The sequence below is a fragment of the Empidonax traillii genome, unplaced genomic scaffold (assembly GCF_003031625.1).
Source record: "Empidonax traillii isolate 1590-97213 ecotype Southwest subspecies unplaced genomic scaffold, ASM303162v1 scaffold756:size664756, whole genome shotgun sequence".
Lineage (NCBI taxonomy): Eukaryota > Metazoa > Chordata > Aves > Passeriformes > Tyrannidae > Empidonax > Empidonax traillii.
Window position 1 is genome coordinate 561,033 of NW_020955949.1, and position 25,482 is coordinate 586,514.

At 39.0% G+C, this 25,482-nt stretch overlaps 1 protein-coding gene across 6 annotated transcripts in view; it reads right to left on the reverse strand.

The window, feature by feature from the left end:
* Window positions 1-25,482, reverse strand: part of TMEM131L (transmembrane 131 like) — a 78,892-nt gene that overhangs the window by 27,319 nt on the left and 26,091 nt on the right. For 4 of the 6 annotated variants that reach the window (XM_027900925.1, XM_027900927.1, XM_027900922.1 and 1 more), the window contains exons 4-15: window positions 16,857-16,928; window positions 15,810-15,933; window positions 14,632-14,748; window positions 12,598-12,708; window positions 7,396-7,473; window positions 5,547-5,700; window positions 3,810-3,868; window positions 3,338-3,446; window positions 2,283-2,388; window positions 1,495-1,648; window positions 689-859; window positions 318-387 (exon numbers count right to left, since the gene is read on the reverse strand). In XM_027900925.1, the coding sequence (XP_027756726.1) occupies window positions 318-387; window positions 689-859; window positions 1,495-1,648; window positions 2,283-2,388; window positions 3,338-3,446; window positions 3,810-3,868; window positions 5,547-5,700; window positions 7,396-7,473; window positions 12,598-12,708; window positions 14,632-14,748; window positions 15,810-15,933; window positions 16,857-16,928 (1,325 nt within the window). Of the gene's footprint in view, window positions 1-317; window positions 388-688; window positions 860-1,494; window positions 1,649-2,282; window positions 2,389-3,337; window positions 3,447-3,809; window positions 3,869-5,546; window positions 5,701-5,989; window positions 6,150-7,395; window positions 7,474-12,597; window positions 12,709-14,631; window positions 14,749-15,809; window positions 15,934-16,856; window positions 16,929-25,482 lie in introns of those variants that run through there. The other 2 variants (XM_027900921.1, XM_027900926.1) reach the window with 2 other exon arrangements.

Consider the following 25,482-nt stretch of genomic DNA (forward strand, 5'->3'; position numbering starts at 1 on the left):
GAATGGGATAATCCAATTATTTAGGTCAGTATTTTCAGACTTGTGCATTACACTTTTCTATTTAACAAATACTAGTATTCTAAACAGGAAGGCATGTGCTATGGAATTAGAGGTCTGAAATAGTGCACCATGTACTCACTACAGGTTGCTCACAGCCATTTATATATTCTCAGAAAAGTGGGTGATTTTTAAAAAATATAAAACTAAGTATTTGTGTGAACAATATCAATATACTTATTACAAATCCTGCTGCATAAAATTAATTTTCTACAATAAAACTACTGACAGATACCAAAAAAAGCCTGAGACAAGCTTACCTGAATCAGACTTTCCCAAGTAGCAATGAATATCACAGTGGGCAATTGCTTCAAAATTAAGATCTCCCTGCTGGAAAAACAAAACAAAAACGACTGACCATATGACAAAACAAGAGAATAAATTTCAGTTTCTCAGTGTATAATTTCAATGACTCAAAAAAAAAAAAAAAAAGGAATTAAAAATAGAGAACTGTAATTCCATCACCGTTCAACTCTGGGGACTTCTCAAGCTACAGAATAGTTTTACAGAATGGTTTGGTACTCAGATTTTCTTTCAGGACTAAGGAACAAATTTCTGGCCTAAGAGAGACACTGCTGCAGTTGGGTTTGTGGGGCCTAATAATAAATCAATACACAACTGAATACAATACCTTGGACGCGGTCGCATATATCTGCAGAGGTATTTCAAATATCACTCCCACATTTGTGGCCAAACAAATACTAGAGAGCACATTTGTTACAGTGTCTTTCACACTGAGCTTCAAAGAAAATACATTCCAGCAGCCTGGAGGTAGAGTCAAAGGTTCATCAAAGTTCAGAATCTAGAAAGAATCAAATGAAAACTGAATTACAATTTGTAAACCATTTTTGGTGCAAGTGGTACCTTGAAGAATGTAAAGTTTCTCTTCCTTCATGTTTTTTCTGGTACTACATGCACATACGTGCCTAAAACTGACCCACACAGTGCACATATGCAAATCTCCTATCAAAATATAAAAAGAGACATTTAGATATGTTCATAAACCAGATTTGCCTGGTTTGAATCAAGTAATTGCACAAGTAAATGACTGGCTCTGCCTTCTACACTTCAAAGCTCATCTATGCACTAAAGACTTCCATTATGGCCTATGAACAAATGCTGAATCCTGAAGAGCACAAACACACATGTAACAATTCTGAGAACCGAGCAAGAGTCTATAATTTGATGCATCTGTAGCTGCAACTCAAATGAAAGAACAGTTGTTAATAAAACAATACAAAACTAAGCTGGACAGTGAATAATGCCTCCCGAGAAAGTAAGCTCTTCAGGACCTAACAGTTACATATACCTTTATTTTTAACAGATTCCAAACAGCTCTGAGAACACAGAGTTCTTCAAACAATCTATTTTGTATGTCAAAGGTCCACATCCTTAAATCAGAGACAAAACACTGTATGAAGAAGAAATAAAGCTTACCTTTACTATGTTCTTTGTTTCTCTGGCTATGAAGACTTCATTCAATTCAATGCTGAAGTGAAAATTATTTGTAAACCATATGGACCAAAATCCTGAAGTATTATGATGTGGTTCTATATGAAACAATGCTGCAGAAGGATCTATATCAAAATACCTGTAAGTAAATCCACAAAACAAAATACATTGCAATACATCTGCAATTGTCCTTGAGCACATGTAAGTGGTCCATACAAGAAAAGCTATGTGGTATTCTTGCATAATGAAGCTCTTTTAAGTTTTTACAGAGAAGAACAAAATTATGTCCTTTGTAATAATTACATAGGAGAGTAAAAATTTATAAAAACCATGTAAAAGAGGTAGGTAAAACCTCTCTGGCTGTGCTATAGTAGGTCATTGCTTACTGCTTTGTGAAACAGTAGGTTGGATGAAATTGGCAAAAGATGACTGAATAAAGAAAAGACTTCACATTTTTCCTAAAACTATCCAGCTTCTGCACTACATTAACAAGGTTGCTGGAAATGTTATCACAGACTAAGCAACATTTATACGATATGAGCTGCTAAGGTGTATCTTTCTCTTCTCGGGATAAAATACATAACTACTGCTTGACATGTCACAGGTCTGTATTGGCAAATGACACAGCAATAACAGGAAGAAGTCTCTTCACTGACCCTGGAATCATTCAGTGACAAAGCAAGTTAATTTCCTCTTTTAAAAGTAAGTTACAGTAATTTTATTGTAATATCGTTAAGTGTTAACAAACATACAAAAATCCACCGTCAACCTACCCTTCCATTACAGGACAGGAAAGACAGGCTTTTAGTGTTGTAGTGCCTTCCAGTACATTGTTCTTCTTGTTGTCAGAATAAAGACTTTCACTGTCACAGGATGCAGCTGGGCAAAGAGCAGACACACAGAATAGATCAGCCAGGACAAAAGTATATCCACAATAATTTTCATGTGAAGATTTGCAAGAACACCACGAACGGTTCAACCCTCACAGAGATGAGCAAAGCATTTAATTGTTTAAGTCCTAATTTTCACAGGTTTCAAGCCTTGCTTTAAGAAGAATTTATGAATGCCAAACACCTTCAAAAAACACATGCAACAAAGCTGCAACGAGCTACCTGACCAATTTTAAGCACATGTCATTGGCACAACATTCTTACATAACAGTGCACACTGCCTCCTTTTAGTAAGTGAAAAACTGCTCTGAAAAAAGAATCATTAAACATAATAGTCCCTTCTTTTTTCTTATTTGCCCTTTTTTTGCTAGGAAAAGCATGTCTCAGTGTCATTATGAAAGCAGCTTGTTTCATAAAAGTTTAAAGTCTGTACACTGCAGTCTAGTGGTCAGAAGAGAAAACAGGCTGGAGTCAGGAACACTGAAATGTCAACCTCTGCCACAAACATGTCTGGTCTCAGGCACAACTCTTCAATGATCCTGCCAAGAACTGTCATAGAAAATGACCACCCAAGCACAATAGACTTTTAGAAAACGTATTTGAAACAGAAAAAAACATGCATTATAAAAGATGTTGAAAAAGCACATTCAATAATTATGCTAACATTTTAGCAAATGTTTTCTTCCCCTTCTTGAAATATGTATAGCTTAGAGCCTTCGATCAGCATAAGAGGAAGCATATATAGACAAAAGCAGTGGAAACAATTAGCAGAAAGAATGCATCCTCCCCCTCAATAAAGTCCAGACAAATTGATTTTGAGATCTTTCAGGGTCTCTGCTGAAAAAAGCTACCGTTTTATAATCAAATCCTGTTTAATCCTATTATCTCTAAATATATTTATATATATTTAGTATATATATATAAAGTATATAAAGTACCTTTACAAGAAATAGAAGCAACTTTTGTAAAGTTCGTAGACGATGAAGATAGCAGTACTGGCTCAAACTCCACAGGTGATATGTCTTTTTGTGACAACTGCCGTATTCCCTGCAAGAAGACAAGACATGATCATCTTTGTAGCAGTACTAACCATTATTAGTATTGCAGCTCCTGTATTAGTCTGTCTTCTTGTCAAATTTGCAAGCCACCATCTGCCATTTTCTCATATCTTCTAAATTAACACATGAATTTTTATTCAGGTTAACAGCTCTTATGTCTTAAAAAAAAATCCATCACTGAATTACAACTCATCATCTCAAGGATTTATTAGACATTTCGGCACATTTTAAAAATTTAGAAGTGTGACATTTGCTACCAGCAAAACGAATCTGCTATTAGAGAAAGCCAGTGAGCTAATTTCATAATCAAATTCAACACACTTAATTATGATTTCCTGAAGCCCACGATTACCTGTATATGCACAAGGTTGTTTCCAGAATGCATGATATGCACATCTACTGACGAATGACCTGTCCAAAAGAACAAACACCAAGGTAAGTTTACCAAGGATGAAAGCACTCTTGTTTTGTCAGACACTAATATGAGAAGCAATCCTAATTTAAATTTTAAAATCTTTGTATGACAGGTGAAAGAAAGAAGGATGGTTGACGCTGAAGTAACTTTTTAAGGGCCAGACTATGAACAGTAGGAGAGGGATCAGTAAAAACATTCTGTATCACATCAGCTACATAAGATCCTGGCTCTCCTGTTTTAAACAGAAAGAATTCTAAGAGACAATGTGAAGCCAGACTCAATGCTTTGGGCTCAAAAAAGGAATGGTCCTATCCCCTGGTAGAGTAGCAAACCGTTGCCTAACAGGAGACAGGTATAACACAGCTTTCAACCGCCAATGAAGTGGTACAACTGCACTGAGTAACCATACTTTGTCACTGGCAGAGCTTTGTTCCTGTCCACAGGACATGATGAAAATGTAGAGGACCGAAAAAAGAACACACAAGAGATGACTTTTATACTACAGGTGGTCACTCAACTTCCATAAGGAAGACAATTTGAGTTCTTACCCTTGCTTATGCTTGAATTATATCAGCATATGCAGGTTCACAGTGAAAGGACACTCTCCCAGTTCACCAGCCACAATTTTTAATAATGTGTGTGCTTTGCTCACCTGCTTGAAAAAAGACTACAAGTGCCAGCTTCCAAAAGAGGGTTCAAGATGCTGATTATGAGTAAGCAGATGCTTACATATTCACAACTCAATATAACAAAGCACTGGCATCTCCATGGCAGGGAAACTAGGTTTACAGTGGGTATTTCAGTTTCAGGTGTGAAATATCACATCACAGAACAAGTACAGGGGAAATAGAATATATTGCACATATTGTTTTGTGACTAGATTTTGAAAGGCATTTCTCAAAAGACAAAAAGATGTTCTTTTATGAACAAGTATGTTAAAAAATATTATTTTAATCTGGATTCTTAAACAGTTCCTTCTTCTCCAATCAGTAAGTACAACTGGCAGTCAAAAAAAAGCTGTTCTAACAGACTGCAAAGCTCTATAATAATATAAAATCCCCTGGATTTAGAGGATTTGCAGCATAAAGAAACTGCAAGGATTTGATTGTTTTGCCTGTGGCATTCTAGCTTACAAGAAGAAATGACATGCACATCTGTATGCCTTCAATACCCTACTTTCCACAACAGCCACTATTCCCCAGTACTTTAAAAAACATTCTGCATTCACAGTCCCATTATGGTCAATTTAATTATTAGGAAATCAGAAATGCAGTTGCAGAAATCGAAGGACCATGTCATCTTTCCATACTACTTAAGCAGATGCATAAGCACAGAGGAACTGAAGAATGAAAACAGAATAAAAGATGAAACACAAAAAAAGGAAGAAAAAAGGATAAAAAACAGATAAAAGAATGATAAAAGATGAAAGAGATAAAAGAATGAAACAGATATAGTTTTCAACTTTGCAACTGTTACCCTCATGAAGAGAAATGTGTTTAAGGTAACTCTACCCTACACAAATTCTCTGACAAGCTGTGTTTAACTGAACTGATTTGTTTTTCTTCACTCATGAATTTAAGCTGTAACTGAATTTTATTCAATTTAGCACATCAAATTACAACTTACGTATAAAACCAAGCTGTATTACAATTAACAGGCATATTTAGGACTTACCTGAGGTCTTTGCTTTTTCCATTGCTACATAAACGACAAAAAGATTCTCCAGTAAGTATTGTCTGTGCTCCACAAAATCTTGCTGGGCATTTTCCACTCTTACTGTTAAGCTCATTTCTAGCAGCATTGGGTCATCAGACATAAAACAGCAACTCTGAAGTGAGACAAGGGATATGGGGTGTATGTGATGGGGGATAGAACAGAAAAAATTCATTATAGTAAGGTTTCTTGAGAAATTAATCAAAGGTATTATCTAACAGACAAAGTTTCCAGCACCAAAGTGCTGGCAAAACAGGAGTAATTAGGATCTCTGCTAAAATCTCAGCAGAAACAAAACACAGTGCAAGTACAGACACCACAGCAAAAACAAAGACAAAAACAACTGAAAAGGACACTGAACCTTGAGAGAATGTAAATTCATAAACTGTCTTAGTCAGTCTCACCTCAGGGACTGCAAAACAGTTTCCTTTGTTAAATCCTCTGCCTTCAATAAAATGTGCCATAAACAGACTGATGCATGTGTCTTAATGGTAGGAAGACAGTTCATGTTCACTGGTCTGTTTATAATTAATTTTTCCAAATCCTGTGTTTATTGTCTCCATTTCTCACTGAAGTAATTTTAAAAAAACAAACATACATGTACATTTCTTAATAGAAAACACTGTCGTCTGGCTAGAATACTTCAGACAAATACAAGTAGGATCTTATTTCTATCTGTAAAGAGTGGCTGCTGTTAACACAGCTGAGTCCTAGCAACTACAAAGACGCGGACACCATTTCACACAAAAAAATGGAAGCCAACAAAGCAAAACAAAACTAGACAATCAACAGTGCATAACATAAATTGGTCCTGCATCACACCACAGAGGTTGCTAAACTCAGGCTTCAATGCCCTACCAAGAGGATTGATTTGCTTAGGACGTGGAGGAGTAGAAAACTGGCACATGAAGTGCTCTCAGAAGTGCAGCAAAACACCTTCAGCTAATCTGAAGTGCTGCAAGGAAGTACAGCAGGAGCCGGGAAGTGCCTGGGAATGGGATGCCAGCTCACCACTCACACAGCATCAAAGAAACCCTCAGCACTTGAAATGGCTGCCAGGAGCAGGAGAGGAGGCTGCCATGGAGACTGGAGCGCAGGCACGGTTTTGAGCAGCTCAGATCAAAGAGAAGCCAGCTGCACTCCATGCAACCTCAAATGCTCAGGTGTACCTCAAGCTTAGCCCTGTGCACTATGCAATGCAAGAACCAAACATGAAGAGGAACAGCACAGGACAGTTGCTACATGCAATGTACAGAAATACAGCTATGGAATCAATCTGGGCCTCAGTGCTTTTAGAGGGGGCTTCTCTGCTAACACACTCGCCCCTCCTCAATTCTGCCCAGCGCCATGGCCTCCTTCAGAGGCCCCGAGAACATGGACCAGGCAGCCAGCCCAGGCTTCAGCCCATCAGTCCACTGATCACTTCTCCCTGTGAACCAGACATTCATGAAACATTTCTAGAGAAAAGACATTACAGGGATCTAATATTTTTTGTGCCCTATGTAAGTAGTACAACACCCACACATTAGAACACGTAGCCTGTTGGACTGGTATTGGTTTGGTTCTTTGGACGTTTATGGAGTGTTAGGTATCTTTTTTCATCTCACTGTCTCCTAAAGATTTTAGTGTGATATGTGCCACATTTATTTAGCATCCCAGGATACAGTTTTATAAAAGTACAGTTCCCCTTCAAACTGAGACACTGAAAGCTGCATTGTTGCTAAAACTTCTAGAGCTCTGGAAAGTGTCCCTCTAAGCTTGGCTTAAAATAAGAAGACCTCAATAGATATAAAATAATACTAAAACATACCTTAACTAGCTGATATGTGTCATTAGGTAAACTGCATTCAAGGTGAACCCGTAAGAGAGTGGCATTCATAGTTTCTGCCTGTAAGAAGGAAATGTGAAGAAAACATCAAGCATGGTGCTTCAAATAATATCATATAAATCTGATTCATATACCATATTTATAAAGATAACAGACTGTTTCCATGTATACGCAAAAGAGCAATGTAAGGAATTTTTTAAAATTAATACGATTACTCTGTACAGTAAGCCAGCAATCAGTCTCCAAATTTCAGGTCTCCATCAGCATCTACTTACTTATCAAAGTATTATTACGTAAGATCATCAAATATTTATACAGCATCTGCATGAGAATTCTGATAAGCTTTCGTATGTCAAAAAAATGTATTCAACTGAGTCTTTTTGTGTAATTTAAAAGCTTATTTCCTTGTTTTCTGTGTATTTTCTTTGCTGATTGGATACTGAAATACAGCTGCTAGGCCAAGAACATAATGCTTCTTGGACATGGTCTGATACACAGGCTTCGTGCCAAAATGGACAGACAGAAAATACTTGTTTCGTCTTTTATTGATTGTGTTGCCTTTTTATTGACTGGAATGGAAAAAGAAAAGAAAATAAAAGATTAATGACTTCATCACCTTGTAAAGCACTCATAAATCTAATGGGGCAACAGCACCAACAAAGCCAAGAATAGTTCATGAAAGCTATCAGGAATACCTGCACTGTCAAATTACTTGCATAAACTCTCAGCTAGTATGTCTTGATTCTAAATCAAATAAAAAATTACAGAAACAAAGAAAAACCAGAATCAGAATGACAGATCTGTCACTCTATCAGTGCCTTAATTACAGCAGAATTTCCTGCTAATTTTGAAACTGATGGGGAACCCCCGCCCTCTGTTTCTCTTGTGATACTGAACTAAATATCTCAGTAGGGTATCTGCAGGTTAAAGTTTTTGAAGGTGTTGATGCGCCTGACTTTTAAAGAATTTTAATAACTTGATGCTGAAAAGGAAAACTGAAGAAACTTTCAAAAGTTTCTAGGACCCTATTTCGTACCTCCCTAGGACAAGAAGAAGGGGGCAGACCAGGGGCAGCTGAGCAGAGAGATTTACCACAAGTGTGGCATTTTTTATAAAAGCACTAGCAAAAGGAAGCCAACATCAGCATTGCTGATTTAATAGGATTTCATACGAAAATGACTGAGGCTTCACACAAGAGGGCGATGTAACCCCTGCAAAGGTGGTTAGCAGCAACTCAAACCCTGTCCCCAGCACAGCTTTCCAAAGGAATTGAACCCCTGCAACCTCCTTTCTTTCTTACAGATGCTTTTGTCCTCATCAAATTGTGAGAGCAGAAAAAAAAAAAAACAAACAACCATTTGATTCCAAAACATGCACCCCTTCCTAACTTCTCACAGCCATGGTTGCTAGCGGAGTTTTAACAAGGCAGCAAGGTTACAACTTTGAGGGTCACCTCAGATAAATCTTTATGCTTAGATATCCATCATGAGTGCTTCTCGAGAGAATACCACTGCTTCCTTTGTTAGCCCTTATTCAATGCCACTGTAAATTATTTTAAGACCCCCACACCACCACTAAAAAAAAAAAATTCAAGTACATCATATTTTTCCAGCCTTTGTTTTTCTTGACCTGTCATAGATCTAACATTGAAAGTTGCTAATGTAAAACATACAGAGGGGGGAAAAAATGCTATTGGGGTGTATTTGATGCTGATCTGTTTTCTGTGGAAAATTTTTACTTATTTGTGAAGCTCTCTTCGGAAAATGAAGTGGGTTTGCACTTCTCTAAGGCAGACAATAGATGTGCAACTGTCATGCCCACTGTCTTACAAAACCCACAGGATGGCTCTGAGTTGACCCTAAAGAGAAGATAAAGCATCTAGGAAGAATACACTGTCAGAAGCAGAGTTTCCAAGCAGACAAACCCAGGACCAGGTCCACATCTCCCAGCAGTGCAAGCACTCTGTTTACACTGTAAGTATCACTGCTAATGCATAAGAGCAGAGAGCTGAGTGATGCAGCGAATGCTTGTATCAGATGCAAACTGAAAAGGAGCGGCATGGCAGGGAAAAGTTAGAGAGTTGCAAGTCAGTACAACCACTGCCCCTTCATCACCTGGTGCCTCTATTCTATATTGGTTATGTAGGCATATATACTTGTATGTACACACCCAGCTCGACACCACAAATCCTATATGAACTGAATAGAGACAACTGATAGAAGCCACACAAATTTAATTATTGACAGGTTTGGCAAGTTCTCACACTTAAATTTTAAAGAAACAGAGGTTTCTGTCAATAAAACCCTAAAAACTGAACCATCCATTTGATTTGCAAGGAGCCCTACTTCTGACAAAGGTCTAAGATTCTTGCTGTGGGAGAGTACAGCAGGTAGTTACTTAGGAAATAATTCATCCATCAAGGAGATGTTAATCAGATATGGCTCTATAAAAGATTTCTGGATATATTCCTGCATCATTATCAGGACTGTGAAGTTCAAACCACTTCCTGGAGTTTAGCTACAGTATCATTAAAAAAGAACAAACACCGAACACGCCTCCTCTTCCTCCTGTAGGCCGATCCTTCAAAGTTTCTGTCACGGACAGTCACAGACCCTAAAGTGGTATTTCCACTCTGAATGGTGTTAATAAGCTGTCCCTGCAAAAATGATTCAGCAGAGTTTCATCAGCGTTTTGCAGGCAGTTATCAGGATGGCACACCAAGAAAACTCTACTGTTCAACTAACCTTCTTTCTCCACACCCATACACCACATTCTTCTGACCCTCTGCCCACCAGCCCAAAACATAGTTTAACAAGTGTTACATTCCTGCCAGTACTTGCACTATTTCCCAAGCCATCAGTTCATAAACTTCAAACTCCTCTGGGAAGTCAGAAAAGAAATGTCTGTGCCTCCTATGATAAGGCCCTCTACCCTGTATGTCACTCCTCCATTGACATTTACACCATTTTGAACATAGTAAGGCAGTGATGTAGCTGCTGTTAGTGCCATCCAAATATTAAACAATGTCAAAAACCAGGCAACTAGAGCAAAGACTACACCCAGAAGCTGGATAAACAAAGATGACCTATATGGGCTCCACCATCTGTTATGGCTTAGTGGTAACAAGCCCCTGCTGAATGGCCACGTGGACATACTAAAACATTCACAGTGTTAGACACAGCTCTTCTTTCCTCCCCATGAAAGAGCCAGGAGACCAGAAAACCTGGGATCCAGGACCACAGCCAGGGCACTCCAATCCTGAACCCTTCAAAAGCTGAAACTTTGGAAAGTGTAACAGAAAGACCAAGAAATTCAATAGCAAAAAAGGCAACCTGGCATTTTGTTTTTCTTTTCTTATTAATCGCAAGACTTTCTGCTAAAAATAGTGGGGAGATGAAAGAGAAAAAAGAAAGGCCTTTGTGCCTTAGCCCATTAAAAGATGAAAACAATGCACAAAATAGGTGCAAGTTCACTTTCCACAAGAAATGTATGCACAAACCTGTTGCATATTGTATTTCCAATGGAAATACTACTGTAGAGGTAAACTTTCATGTATAATCCCCAGGTATATGTCATATTTCCAACACAAATAGCCCACAGTGTCACAATTTCATCCCTATGCCTATTTGCAATTCTAGCCATTGACAATCACAATGAATTTTTACAAATTAAAGAAGCTGCAGGAAGAGGTTATCAATTTGGTTAAGAAATGGACAGCCCATCAGTGCAGCAGCACGGACTGTTCAGAGTGAAAGCTGAAAGTTACAATACCACCTATAAATGCTTCTGGGTACAAGTGTCAGAAGCCAGAGAAGTTACATAAACTAAATGTACATCTTAAATAAATATAAACTGTTCACAAAGCAATTCAAATTGGAAGTCTGGTGAAGGCTTCCAACCAGCAAGGGAGTAAGAGCAAGTATTTGGGTTAACAATGCCTCCATCAACTCAGAAAAGTCACTTTACCATGCACATGAAGGGATTTAATGATGTCAAAGCCTTTCTAGCCTTGTTGATCAAGGATGTCAGTATTTAACAACTTAACCACCTTTAAAACAGGTGACAATAGAGGCAAAAAACAGACATACACCATGCAGCACTCTATCTGAGGTTTCCAAGCAGAACCAGTAGACTTCAGAGGTAAGGATACCTTTAGCATATTGAACTAGACAATTTTGCCGGAGGTTAAAACTCAATCATCCCAAGGAAACAAGGGATGTGTAAACGAGGCTTATGCTATCCCGAACTTTTATTTTATGCCAGTTAAAAATAAACGGGAAAAGAAACATGCACAGTTAAGTGAGTATGACTGGTTTGTTTTAAATGCTTTTTCACTACAAATCCCCACTGTACATGTAAGGGTAATGTATCCTTAAGTTTGCATATGAGTAGACACTCAAAACTTCATTGACCTTTCTTCCACATCTTCTGCGCTTAAAATATAAACTGGACAAAATGGAATGATCCCAGTTTTTTATGGGATTTGGATCAGAATATAAGTAAGGTGAATGGAAGGAGGCACTTCTGGAGAGGACAGCTAGCTGTAGGGCAACATCTTTCTAAATGGAACCAAAACTCAAGCCATAAGTTCCTCTTTGGTATTTAGAACTTGCCTTATCACCTTTAACAGCTAAGGAGCCCATCCCACTGCTGCAGTATTTCTGCTCAAATTGGTAACATGCAGTGAACTGAAGAGTAATTCCTCAATTACAGCACAGCACAGAAAAATAACACCCAGAGCTAAGAGAACTGAGTCAATGCTCTCTCACAACTCATGTCCTGCAACAAGACTAGTGCCAGGTGGTATCATGCTGCAAAACATGACCTCAAGCTTGTACTCCACATAAATAAAGCATAGGATAATGTCTGTCACTCTACAGTAGGGGAAAATGTCGGAATTGTCATCAAATCTACAGCTTTGAGATACTACCTGACAAAAACCCCATTGAGTTTCATCAGCATAACTTAGAGAACAGCCCACCACAGGAGCATGAACAAGTGCAAGTAGTTTAAATGCCAAAGACTGTCTCATAAAAGCAGCTGATCACAGTAACCAATTTCTCTCTTGCAGTCACCAGTATTCAGATTTTTATTAATGTTCCTTTCATCCCAAAACCTGGGGTCAAAAATCTCCTGTGGTTAAGCAGATTTAGGCTTCATCTCCACTCAAAATGTATACTCTACCAGTGTGTGTGATGTCTGGACGTTCTGAATGTGTGGAAGCAGTAAGTAGGCATTTGCTAGCTGCACTTTAGGTTCTTCTGGAGAAGACATCAGAGTTCCTGTTCCAAAAACCTGGTGTTAAAAAAAAGTTCATTACATCAATATCTAGTATTTCAGTTATAGTAGCAACTTACAAAACGGTTTTGCTAATAATAACAATCTTCCCAAGAAATAGAACAGTTTTTCACATTAGATTCTTACAAAAGACAATTTATAGACATAAAGTTCCAATGCAGAAAGTAACCATACACATAAATAGCACTTTAGAATCTTCACTCATTCAGGCACTATTACAAAGATAAAACAAAGCATCTGCCAGCAGAGCATCAGGTTATCCCAAAAACAAAGTATCTAAATTCTCCTGGTATTCTTCAGGCAATTACAATACATATATCACCATCTGCCTTAAAAACTAAGTAAAATAATTTCAGATAATTTTGGTTTTTAAAGTCTGCAGTTTTCTTTAAGTTGCATGGTTTTACTGCATTCATATTTTGCTCCACCAAGATTAGTTCATGTGAATTGCACAATAACTGGGGGGAGGGGGTGAAGCCAGGAGACATCAAGGAGGGGGGATCATTAGAAGTTAAGAACAATTACTTGTGGTTTTTCACTTGTATGCAAAGATTTATTATTTTTTTAATACAAAAACCCCACATCTTTTTAATTAAGAGGATAATAAAATGCATTCTATGTTCACTGAAGATCTCTGACTACAAATAGAAAATACCAGATGAGAAGGAATGTAGCTTTTTTTAATGGAGGTACATACAAAGTACATTTTACTATAGTGGTAACTCATGTCCATTTGGGTGATTCTCCTGTACATACTCTTGTATAAATGCATTAGAGACATCATGTTCCAAGACTTTGGGGCTCCCAAGAGCACTGTAATTGTGCATCAAACACTTGAGTTTGCCTGATTTTGAACCTCTTAAACCTAATGCAAGTTGAAATCATGGCCAGCTACTTCTTCTGTTTCATGTCACTGGTGAAAATGTCCATGAAAACCAATATGCTACTAGTTTTTGCCTCAGCCCAAAAGGAAACAAACTGATTTTTAGGTGGCACCGACAACTGCTTCCCTACAACTTGCTGAAAAGGCCGTGGCTGAGCTGACCAGGCAATAAGTGAAGGTGTCAGGAGTGAGCACAAGGAGAGGAGGGATGTCAAAAAGAAAAGATCAATCACTCTATAATGCACTTTTCCCTCATCCTCAATGAAATGTTCATGTCAAATGTGGCATTACCTCTAATAAATACTAGATAAATGTAATGTTTGTATTAAAAAACATGTATTTCAATTGAACTTACCTAAGCTTCATTTTAAGGAGCTTTGTTTTCCAGCACAGTAACAAAGCATGAGAATGAAATAGCCAAATGACTGACTAAAGCTCATCTTGTTTTATCAATTACTGAATTCAGAGTTCAAATTTTTCTTTAACAAATTAATAAAAGCCAAGAATTCTGAGTATATAATGTTTCTCATAAAATTTTTAAAAAGCCAGAGACCTGCTGGAGTTCACTAGTTAATTAGAAAATTAGCTTTGCACAACCATTACTTCGACTTTCATGTTTCAAGGGCCTAAACCTCTCAGCCTGTGCTACATCCCTAATGTGTTTACACAAAATCCTGCAGAGTAGCTGAAAAGCACCTAAAATATTTTCTAATGGGCTTTTCATAACAAATGCATTCCAGCACAGTGCAGTCTAGACTGCAGTAGCATATGAAACCAACTAGACAATGATCTTGTAGGTACGCACATACATTTGGTTTTACTACCACAAGTAGCCCCACTAACAGCAGTAATTTTAACCATATACATGTACGTGACCAGGAGACTAGCATGATCTGGTAAAAGAGATGTATTGTTGGCATTACACCCCCTGATTTGTATCAGGAATTCGACAAATTTTGTCAGTCTCTAAAAATATGAAAATCACTTTATAAAACACAATTAAATCCAAAACTGGAGCTAAAAACAAGACTGGTTACCTGACATGAAAGTACTCCGTGAGATGAGGTATTTATAAATAATGAGCTTTCAATACTGCCTTCTTCTGTTGGCAGGAAGAGTACTCTAAAAGACACCTTTCCCATCGCTGGAATCACCTGCAGAGATCACAAAGAAACTTGCTTGCTTGATGCCAGTGATCACACCACTCAGTCACACGGCGCAGTGGATATTTCCACACACACATCTCTGTCTGTAGATCCCACTAAGCAGAACCTCAGCACTGAGAAGTTTCATCTGTCTACAACTCTCAACTCTTACTACAGAGAAGAACTGAGACCACACAGTAGCTTGCCAAATAATGGCAGGAGTTCCTCAGCTAGCCTGGGCCTCATTGGTGAAGGCTTCTTTTTGTATAAGTTGTTAACTGTGCATCACTGACAGCCTCTGCATGCACAAAAACACTTCCCCACATGTAGATGGCTATTACAAAGTGAGCCAATCCCCCTGTGATCCACAGTCGAGTCAGTCAAAGCTGATTTTAGGCAACACCATCAGTAGCCAGAGAGTCTAACTGGAAGAACAATGACATTTAGGTCTGCACAGTAATACCCATTCAGCTGCAGTAAAAGCACAAATCAGATGAAAACATAATAAAACACCTTTGCACATCAGCAGAGGATAAAATCTGGGCTTCATCAAACTGGGTTCACAGCAATTCATTTTTAACATGCATCATATTGTTAGACGTTGTTTAAAAAAATCGGTTAAAATAATGGTCTTAGATTATAAAGGCAATTATGGTCATAATTGCCATATGAAATGCATAAAACATTTCACTGTAGGTTTTTCTGAGGAATATGCAAGACCGTTCAAAAGACTGAAAATTCGAGGCTGTGAAACACCCACATGCCTGTGGATCACTGCATAATGCTGCTCAGAACAGAACGAGATTTAAGCAGCCTTTCTAACATTGAAAAATTCTTCTCTTCCTCTGTTACTGTCAAACACATTTCCTCCTGTAGGTTTTGGATGTCTCCTCCCATACCAGTCTAAGTAGAAGTGAGCAAAAAAAAACCACTAGCAAAACAGAGAAAGAGTTGGAGGTCCTACAAAAAAGCACGAAGGGAAAACACAGAATGAAGAGCTTGTGCCAAAGGAAGCACGAAGGCTTGGCACTTGGCCACCACATAGTTTCCAAAAGTACATCAACACTCACCCGGCTATGAGCAGGAGACACATGAAACTGTCTAGTAGCTGTAAACACTGAATTGACTACAACATCTCTATCTCTACTAGGATTGTAGGCATGCAGCATTTTAGCTCTGGGTAACCCCAGTAACCTAAAGTAGGGGGAAAAAAAAGATAAATAAATTATTCACATTATAAGCACAGGCAATTTATGAAAAAAGCAACAAACACAAACCACACTAAAACATGTTCATCTGCAACAATTACCTAGTTGTAACTAATCTTTGGAAACATGCCAAACAAATTTTGCCCTTAGTATACAAAGGCAAATATGTAACACTGGGGACGTGAGAGGTGCACTTAGCCAGAACTCATTGGAGTCACTGGGAGTTTAAGGAAAAAGTAGCCCTCACAAAGCACAAAGTTTTGAATAAAAAGGTTTATATAAGTTAAGTCTTGTTTTGTCAGCTAAAGCAATGATTCTCTTAAGGCTTTTGCTTTAGCTAGTACATCCCAAAACCCAACATCTCAGACATTCCTCCAGTGCATCCTCTGAAACATTCCTTTAACTCACACAGGGACCGCATTTCTTTTTGATTACCAACAGACCAAAAGCTGATTATCACTTAAGAATAATTTTTTTAAGTTTTCTTCAAAGTGGCCTAAGAAAAAAATCTGATGTATTCTACCATTATGGTTTGCCTGGGACTTTCTGGATTTTATTTTTAGAAGTTAAAGGAAACAAGTTCTCTCTCCACTAGGAAGGCAGTCTTTCAAAAAATTAACAACCAGCATGAAGCAATGATGTCACATCCATGCAGATTCCCCTGAAATGTACCCAGAATGCATTGCAGTTCCCTAATACCTTTCCCTCCTTCTTAGAGCTATGCTGATTTTAACTTGCAAAGCAGTGCAAGGCAAGAAAAGCAGTTCCAACTCCATGGCAATTACTTACTACTCTTTTTGGCAGAGGATGCATGACCTCAGCTAATGCTCTTTACCCAAATGGAGCTCAGTATAGCTGTTCCTCCACACTTCATTATTAACCAAAATAACAATAATGTAAGATACTCACTGCATTCCAAAATGCAGAACTGATGGGTGAAAATGTAAGGCCTTCCCATTTGGAGGCATCTTTGCTGAGAAGCTGAAAAGAAGGGAAAAAGAAGCCATAATTAATATTTAGTGGGCATGATGCTACTCTTTGCAGGAAAGGCATACACAGTACAGGCTCTTAACTCTTTATATTCTGAACACACTATTTCCAAAACTTTTCATCCATTGCTCTCACTGCTGTGCGACTGACCTTTTAATAAAGGAAAGTGCATGCTAATCAAAGTGCAGTTAGAGAAGTATCCCATTATAGAGGCAGTGCTGGCTTGGACAACCTCCCTTCCTTGCACATACCTCCCTAGTCATGCTGATACACCTGTTTATGGGGCTGTGCAGCGAGCTATGAAGGGAAAACAACTAAAAAGAGTCCTGGGGAATGAAAACTACATCAGCATGGAGCAGATCTCCAGTCTTGCTAATTCAACATCTGCACAAGCACTGGTACATGCACACCAGAGAGATGCAGAGGTACAGGAGTAAACAGCAGCTTAGGCAAAGGCTGACATCAGAAGAAATACTTGTGTAGCTGTGGCTTTAATGCAAAAACGAACTCATTTCTTCTATGCAAAAAAGAGTAAGAAATACTGTGAAACACATACACCATCATCTTTCCTTTGCCCTAGGAAAATTCACAATAAACTTCCTATCAGTTCTAGCACATTTTTAGCTTATTTCAACATTAGTGAATACCCTATAATATAGAAATCCCAGGACATCTTCACCGTTTTCTCAATTAAAACGTGTCCTCCGCAACTCCCAACAACCACAGTGGTAAAAAAAACCCCTGCACTTGTTCATTACATCTACAGACCCAGTGCTACAATGTCATAAACTTCCCCAGAAGCAGTCTGCATGTCACCTAGCCAGAACCAGTTTCATCTTTACAGGATGATGCTAATAAGTGTCCTACTAAGGATGAGTCTGAGAAGGGAGAGATGGACTGTGGTCTCACTAGTTATCCTGCTGCTTTGCATAGCGTGTGGTAGCACAGTTAATTGGTTCCAAATTTTAAAATGTAGTTCTGTAACCTTACACCTTGAATATATGTTAGTGTGTACACAATTCTGCTGCTATATTCCAAAGCAAACAAGAAATCATAATTTATTATTATGAAAGTCCACAACTTCTATGAAAACACAGGCTCATACAAGAGAAAATTCCCTTGCTGCTGTAGCAGGAGGAATGCAATATATCCAGGTAGCGTTCCTGGGGAGCTGCTACTGAGAGTCTCCTTCCAACCACCTTGTCTCTGCCGCAGTCAGCTCTTGTTCCGTTCCTAGAAACACCGCAGCAACCAGCAGCTCCTTCCCCTTCCAAAAATCAGCCTCAGGGACATACCCAGAAGGAAAGTCTGAGTACCATTGTAAACACACACAAATTAAAATTACTACTATAGTAAAAGCCACAGACATTTGGGAAAGGCACAGTTCTTAAAGGTCCTCAGACAACTTTCATATATGCACACACACATACAGCAGAATAAAAGTTAAGCCAGCAATTTATGCACTACAGTATGACCTTGAAACCCCCCACACACACTTAATTTTCTAGCACCTTACAGACTCTGCTAAAATACCTTTTCCCATCAAAAAAATCCTTGCTGAAAACAGCAAGAAGCTGAGTGCCCCTCTTTGCCAATTCATGTAATTGGCAGAGGCTCTCCAAGGCTTACTAACCTTCCTTTTGGAGAGATCTAGCAGCATCAACTCTTTTCCTCTCAACCCTCGCTCTCTGCAACAGGTATCAAATGCACTAACTGGGTGCAAAATCCAGCTGTGGATGTAGGAGACTGCATTTCATTTGGTTTGGGTGAACATGGCCATGTTATAGCACTAGGTCTCAAAAATGCACTGTGTTATCGGTCAGCCAACCCTTTATGAGTCAGAAACTGGCAAAAGCCTGTGAGAGCAGCAGCAGGAGGATCCCAAGGCTGCCATCCATCCCTTCTGGAGAAGGCAGCCTGGACCTGAAATGGCTGAAGCTAAGCCTCAGCTAACAAACTCTGCAGGCTCTGAGCTGGCTCCTGAGCATGGAAGTAATTTAGGAGCATCCCAGCACATTGCTTGCCCAGGAATAGTCCTGTGGACTTAGAGCTTCTGCTCTGTGCCCCACAAAAGCTGCCAAATTGCTTCAAGCCCCAGCCTGGCCCCAAAAGCAGAACAGCCAGATTCCTATGGCACTGTGCCCATCACCCAGCCGCTGTCCAGCTCCAGGACATCTGCACCACTTACCGGTGGCCCCAAAGCACCGCCAAAACATAACTTGAGAGCTGACTTTCTTCAACAGCAGGACTAGTGGAAAGAGATCTACCACTGTTTTGGGTTGGGGTTTTTTTCCCTCAAGGGAGAAGATGACAGGTTGGAATAGTGGGACTGGGCAGGGGAACACTCTGCTCATCACACCTGAACAACTAGGATGCATTTTGAAGGCCACCACTATAGGGAGAAAGAGGCAGGCCAATCTACATCAGAAGTGCACTTCCCCAGTGTGTTACCGCAAGTCTCTTAAAGGCAGCTGGAAGCTGGGAGAACATCACTGGGTATCCCTGCGCTCCAAACACAATTCAGCACATTCAGTTCTCTGTGGGGGACGTGACACGGAAATAAACTAAGGCAACTTATTAAGACATTTAACTTTGGAAGTCAGTTTTAATCAAAGAAATTATTTCTTTTTTGAAGGACCTCATCTCACCAACAGATTCACCCCAAATTATGCCAAAAATTGCTCTTTTGGCTACAGATGACATGTCCAAAAACGTACATGGATCATTTCACGAGAGTGTTACAGGGAATGTAACATGGGAATGACAGAAATATCTGCTTAAGAATGGTAGTCTTGAAACAATAAATGTGGAGAAACAGACTTCTTCATAGCAGAAAGAAATTGGTTTCCAACTACTCTTTCACTGCTTTTAAAATCAGCTAACATTCCATTAAGCATGCCACTTCCCAAAGCTGCACTTCATAGTCCATTGTATCTCTTTTTTTTTGGCAGACCAGTTGAACAATATCTCCTGAATGACAGATTTTGATAGAGCAGTTCAATTCCAATGTTTCAGAGAACATTTTAAAGCACAAGTGAACTGTAGGGAAACAGGAGAAAGACATACAAGAGGCAAAGGAAATTCTTGGCAATTACTTTGAATACTCAGCGCTAATAGCCTTCTATATCAAAAACCTCATTTAACCGGTGCTGTTATCACTTGCCAGTCCAACAGTTCAATGCCCTTCCTCCTCTACATCCACACAACGTATTTAAAAATCTGACCCATCCATTTCCAGGAAAAAAAAAGAGTAGGAACAACCGAAACACTGAGCTGTGAGAGGGGGCATCACATGGTCACCGAGAGCACCAGGAAGGTTTGGGAGCAGGTTCTGGTAGAGAAGGAGAGGGTGAGCCCATGAAACCTGCAGCTCCAGCTTATCACCCCAATTCATAGAAAACACCCAGCAGAGAGGGACAAATCCTGAGTCTGCACAAAACCCCCAGTACCAGGAGCCCCTGATGGGGAGAAAAGTGGATGTGGAGTAGAAAAAAAGGGGGTGGAGGGGAAGGTGAGATGAGGAAGAGGGGTGATACCAGGAGAGAAAAGCAAGATGCAGGAATGCAAGCACCTCAACCACCAGTGGAAGCAGAGAAACATATAACTCTAGGGTAGCAACTTCAGGGGGTTCACCACATTCCCTCCACTGAGAAGCCTCAGAGGTGCTTATCTGTAGGGAAAAGGGCAGCTCAGAACATGGAGAGGATCCAGACTTTTTACAACGTTTCCTGCTGCAGGAAAGAACACTTTGGTGTCCTGTTGATGTGGGAACTAACAAAAAGGGATGCTAATGCAGGGATGCTGAGAGTGCTGTGAACTATACCATTGAAACCATTTTGCCCTTGCTTCTTTCAGTTCTGTTAGTCTTTGAAGTATTAAGTAAAAATAGGTAAACCACCAGGTCAGTGTGATTTTATATATTCATTTACAGTCCCAAACTAAAATTTTTATGCAATGCACATTACAAACATTTGCTTGAAATAAGCAAAACCCTTCTATTTCCCCCGAAGTTCAACAGAAATAGGTCATCCTTCATAGCAGATTTATTCATACTTTACTGGTCAGAATCACAAGACAAATATTTCTCCTAAAAATCCAAACAAAAATCAAATCTATTCTGAATAAATTGCTGGGGTTTGCATTGGCATTTTTTTGTTTTGCCCTTTTTTTTTTTTTTTAATGAAACGTTAAAACTGAGTTGATTCACCTAATTATATACATAAACCACTCAATCTGCAGAATAAGCTGCATCTGGCCAGGAGATAAGGACATTTCCTTGAAGGAAGTTGATACAAATGTTTCTTTTTCTTCTATTAGCTCCTTTAAGTCTTCCTTGTATCTTTATTTTTTCACTTTAATTGATTACTTTATATTATCTTAGCATGCATATTATCCGATGATTCATATAGTAACATCTGTAGTTGAGAATAATCATAATTGCTACTTGGTGCTCTCTCTTCTTCCTTCCTTTTTGTACCCTTTGTTCACAGCAGATGATGAAATAGCAAGCTGGGGGAAGGCATTTTATTGTCGAGTCTTTTGCTTTATGGCTGCAGGGTTTTCTTGGAAGCAGCAGGCAAAAAGGACTGGATTCTTAAACATACAAGAAGTCCTTTTTGAGTGAATCTGTTTAGGCAGTAGTGTTTTATTTTTCAGTCTATTGATTAAAAAGTAAAATGTGACTTATGTTGAGCATTTTGGCACTTCATACCACCAGTGCAGCAATGTTAATGAACCCACAAGATGAGGTTTTGAGATACAAAAGCGTGCATGTATTGTACAGGAAAGCACAAATTTTTAATGTAAACTGAAACAGAACAGGAAACTTAAAACCCCTCATTTAAAGACTAATTTTAGATTCATTCCTCTAGACTACACCTGATAAAGAAAAAGCAGAACGGAACACATATGGAAACAACCAAACCCAAATAATTTTAATCATTCTGATTACAGCTGATTAAAAGAAATTATTTTGACAAATCAAAACATACAATTAAGAGGAAATTGACATAAAATAGAAAAAGCAGCTGAACCAAAGTCTTCCGCAGAACTGATTCAAAGCTGTGTTTATCACATGCCTAGTCCCTCTCTTCTATCAACCTTCCCTTCACCAAAGGTAGTAAAAGTACTAAGCAGTATTAGGAAGGTTAAACTGCAGCTCCTAAAAGACACACAGCACCTTTGAAAGAGATCATGAAATTGTTTGGAAATACAAAATTAAAACTTCAGTTTACCATCAAGGCAACTCCGCCAAAACCAGAAAACAAATACTTTTAAATTATTGTGTTTCTTTTGTAACGAAATTTACCTTCCTTCTTAGAGGCAGAAAGAGTCCTCAGAAACCAGCTTGCAACAACCCTACAGAGCTCATGGGCAAGCTATACATGGTGTGTCCCTGTAGGGCTCTGGCACTTGAAGAAGCACAGTCATGCTCGCCATCTCAGCTCCAGAGACTTGCAGGACTTCTCCTAAGCCCCATACACACCCAAGAAAACGCATGAACCACTCAGTCCTCCTAGATTTTTTTTATTTTTTAAAGGAAAAGAATGACCAGTAGGCAAAAGAACACTAACATGAATTTCAAACATTGAGAAACTAGAAGGCAAAAAGCATCCTTATTTTTAGCACCGCATTGTTTAGGGAAGAGGGGGAGGACTGACTCACTGTTTCTGAATGCTTGGGATTCGCAACCCATTGTGAGGAATTCTCTTACATGCTTTACCAAAGAGCTGTACTGCTTCTGAAAGAAATTCTTTACTGTGAAGGTGGTGAGGCACTGAAACATGTTTCCCACAGAAGTTGTGGATGCCCCAACCCTGGAAGTGCTCGTGGCCAGGCTGGACGGAGGCTCTGAGCAATCTGGTCTAGCGGAAGGTGTCCCTGTCCATGGCAGGGGAGTTGGAATTAGACTGAGGTCCCTTCCAACCCAAACCACTCTATGATTCTGGAAGGATGGTCATCTGTATTTCCTCTGAATTATTAATATGTACATCAGGGACTGAATGCTAGACTGTAGAAAGCAGGAAAGGTCAAAATAGTGTTACCTATCAAATAGCGAGGGCTACAGGAAAATATGAAAGGGGAGCTAAACCAAACCAAAACACCAAAAAAAAAGCCCCAAACTAAAACAAAACAAAATTTAAAATCAAAAACAAAACAAACACCACAGGCACACACAAAACAAAACACAAAAAACAACAAACTACCCCAGCAGTGAAACGGATACGACAGCCTCTCTAAAAGCAAATCCCATGATTTATGGCCAAAGTCACAATTTAAGGAGGAAGACAGGTCTATCAATGTTTTTCTTTTTTTCTTTTTTCTTTTATAAACTTCTGAAGCAGCATATAGCCAAGACCTGCTCACAGAAGTTTTAATGAGCTTACTTAGTTTATGTCTGAAGGTAGTGAAATAAAGAGTTAGGTAAGCACAGCTCAATGTGTGAAGCACAAACCATTCCCTGTTATTTCAACTTGGCCCCTCCTGCATTGCTCTCCTCCAGCAACTCAAGCAGCCCCCTCTGCTCCATTACTCTAGCCCTGGTGTTTCCACTGCCTGCTGCAAGTTGTCTTCCCAGGCAACCTTCTCTCCTCTCCCTGCCTGTGCTCCCTTTTCCCACCAAATTCTGCAAAAATGTTTACACAAACCATTGGCAGAATTCACAGAACCTAAGGCAGCAGTGCTTCAGTTTTATTTATTACAAAATAACAAAAAAATTGTAATCATCAACCTTACATTATCTCACAATACAGCCCTTAAATCTTACTTCTCAATGGGATGTAAATGGAAAGACACAGATTAAAACCCCCGATTTTTCTCCCTACCCTCACACCCAGTCTCCTTGAAAAATGTCCAAAGAAGTTAAATGCAGATCACAATAAAAATGAGATTAAGGCTTGTGCAGAAACCTAGTGGAGATGATGAGCAGTGAGGCATAAAGTGCTACAGCAAGCATCTTGGTGAAAAGAAAAGGCTTTCATCTCCAGCTGCGCCTGTGGTTTGTGTTTTAGTAGCACGAGCAGCACAGTAAAGCATGTTTAACAGCGGAACAGAATTATTCCCTCCCATAAATAAGTCCTCAAATTCTGAAATAACTGCAATCTGTAGTAAATTAGGACATTAATTCACAATGACTTGAGTTAATTTGGAATTGTTTTCTGAAACCTCTTCTTTCGAAATTCTTTAGACTCGCAAATTTCCAGCAATAACCAACACTTTCTAGGGATGGTCCAGGGGGACCATGTATATTGTGGGCATCTTGGACGGACAGTAACTAAGTTATTTGTTTTGGATGAGTGTACAGGGCCTGCTAGTTCAAAATGCACACCAAACATATTTTCCTCTGAAGCACCTCTACCACTGCCAGCAAATCCCAAATATCGTGGCAAGCAGAACATCTCCCTTCCTTTTACTTTTGGCTCCATGTAACCCAACAATTGCCTTTGCATTCTGCAACATTCCATAGGTGAACTCTAAGTACTTAGAGTAAAACCTTTAGCTCACATTTCTCTTTTTACAATTTGTATTTTTTTAAGAAGTCAACAATCTTCTGTTAAATTTGAAATTTCAGAAACAATACAGTTCACACTTTTTTTTTAAAGTTCTTCCCAAGACAAACTAAAAGAGTCACTTGCCTAATACAAACACACAGTTATGGCTCCATCAGGAGTCTTGGTATTCTTGACATTTTATATTTAATTACCAGGTCCTGGACCTATGGGGTTGTGAGAAAATACTGCATTTCACATGTTTTTAAAGAATGCTTCTAGCCCATGAGTATGCAAAATAAAAACCCAAATCCCAAAGGCAGACCATGCTATTTCTTTTCGTTTCTAAACCTCAAAAATGTATAGCCAAATTCACTTTTTTCATTAATTTACTTATCCTGTACATGGCAAACCCTCCAAAAAAAAAAAAAAAACCAAGAACATTTAAACTGCCTGAAAAACACAAGTTTGTTCTTCAAAAACTGCCACTAAGATCACAAACAACTGCTGCGACATTAATTGTTGCCTATCTAACTCAATTAACTAGCATTAAGAAAGGCACTCAAACCTGAAGCGCCCTGGCCTATTTAATACATGCAAATAAACGGCCGCTTTCTGAAGAACACTGCTCAACTCCCACAACTCAAACCCCCTTCAGGAGAAGCTATGAGACTCCACATCTCTGAATAGTCACACTGTCTAGCCAAACTCTGGCCCACCGTCCCTAAACTGAAAACGAAACATTTTCAAGTGAGATGTGCTGCTCACAACCTTTTTCAGACACTTTGAAAACATGAACCCTAGAGGAAGAGTACAAGCAGAAGTACCCAGAGAGAAGGCTTCCATGGTGTCAGCATGCTGCCTTCTCTGGCTAAAAACAAAGCACTAACTGCAAGCCCTATGCTGAAATACCATGAAATTTAAATCACCATTCCCTACCCACAGTTTTCAAAGCCTTTTATTGAAAGCAGTTCAAAATCCATAGCACGGCCCTGTGAAAGAGGCAGTATAAAAGAACCTTAAAAAAGTCAGAAGATAGGACACAAAACCACCTGCCT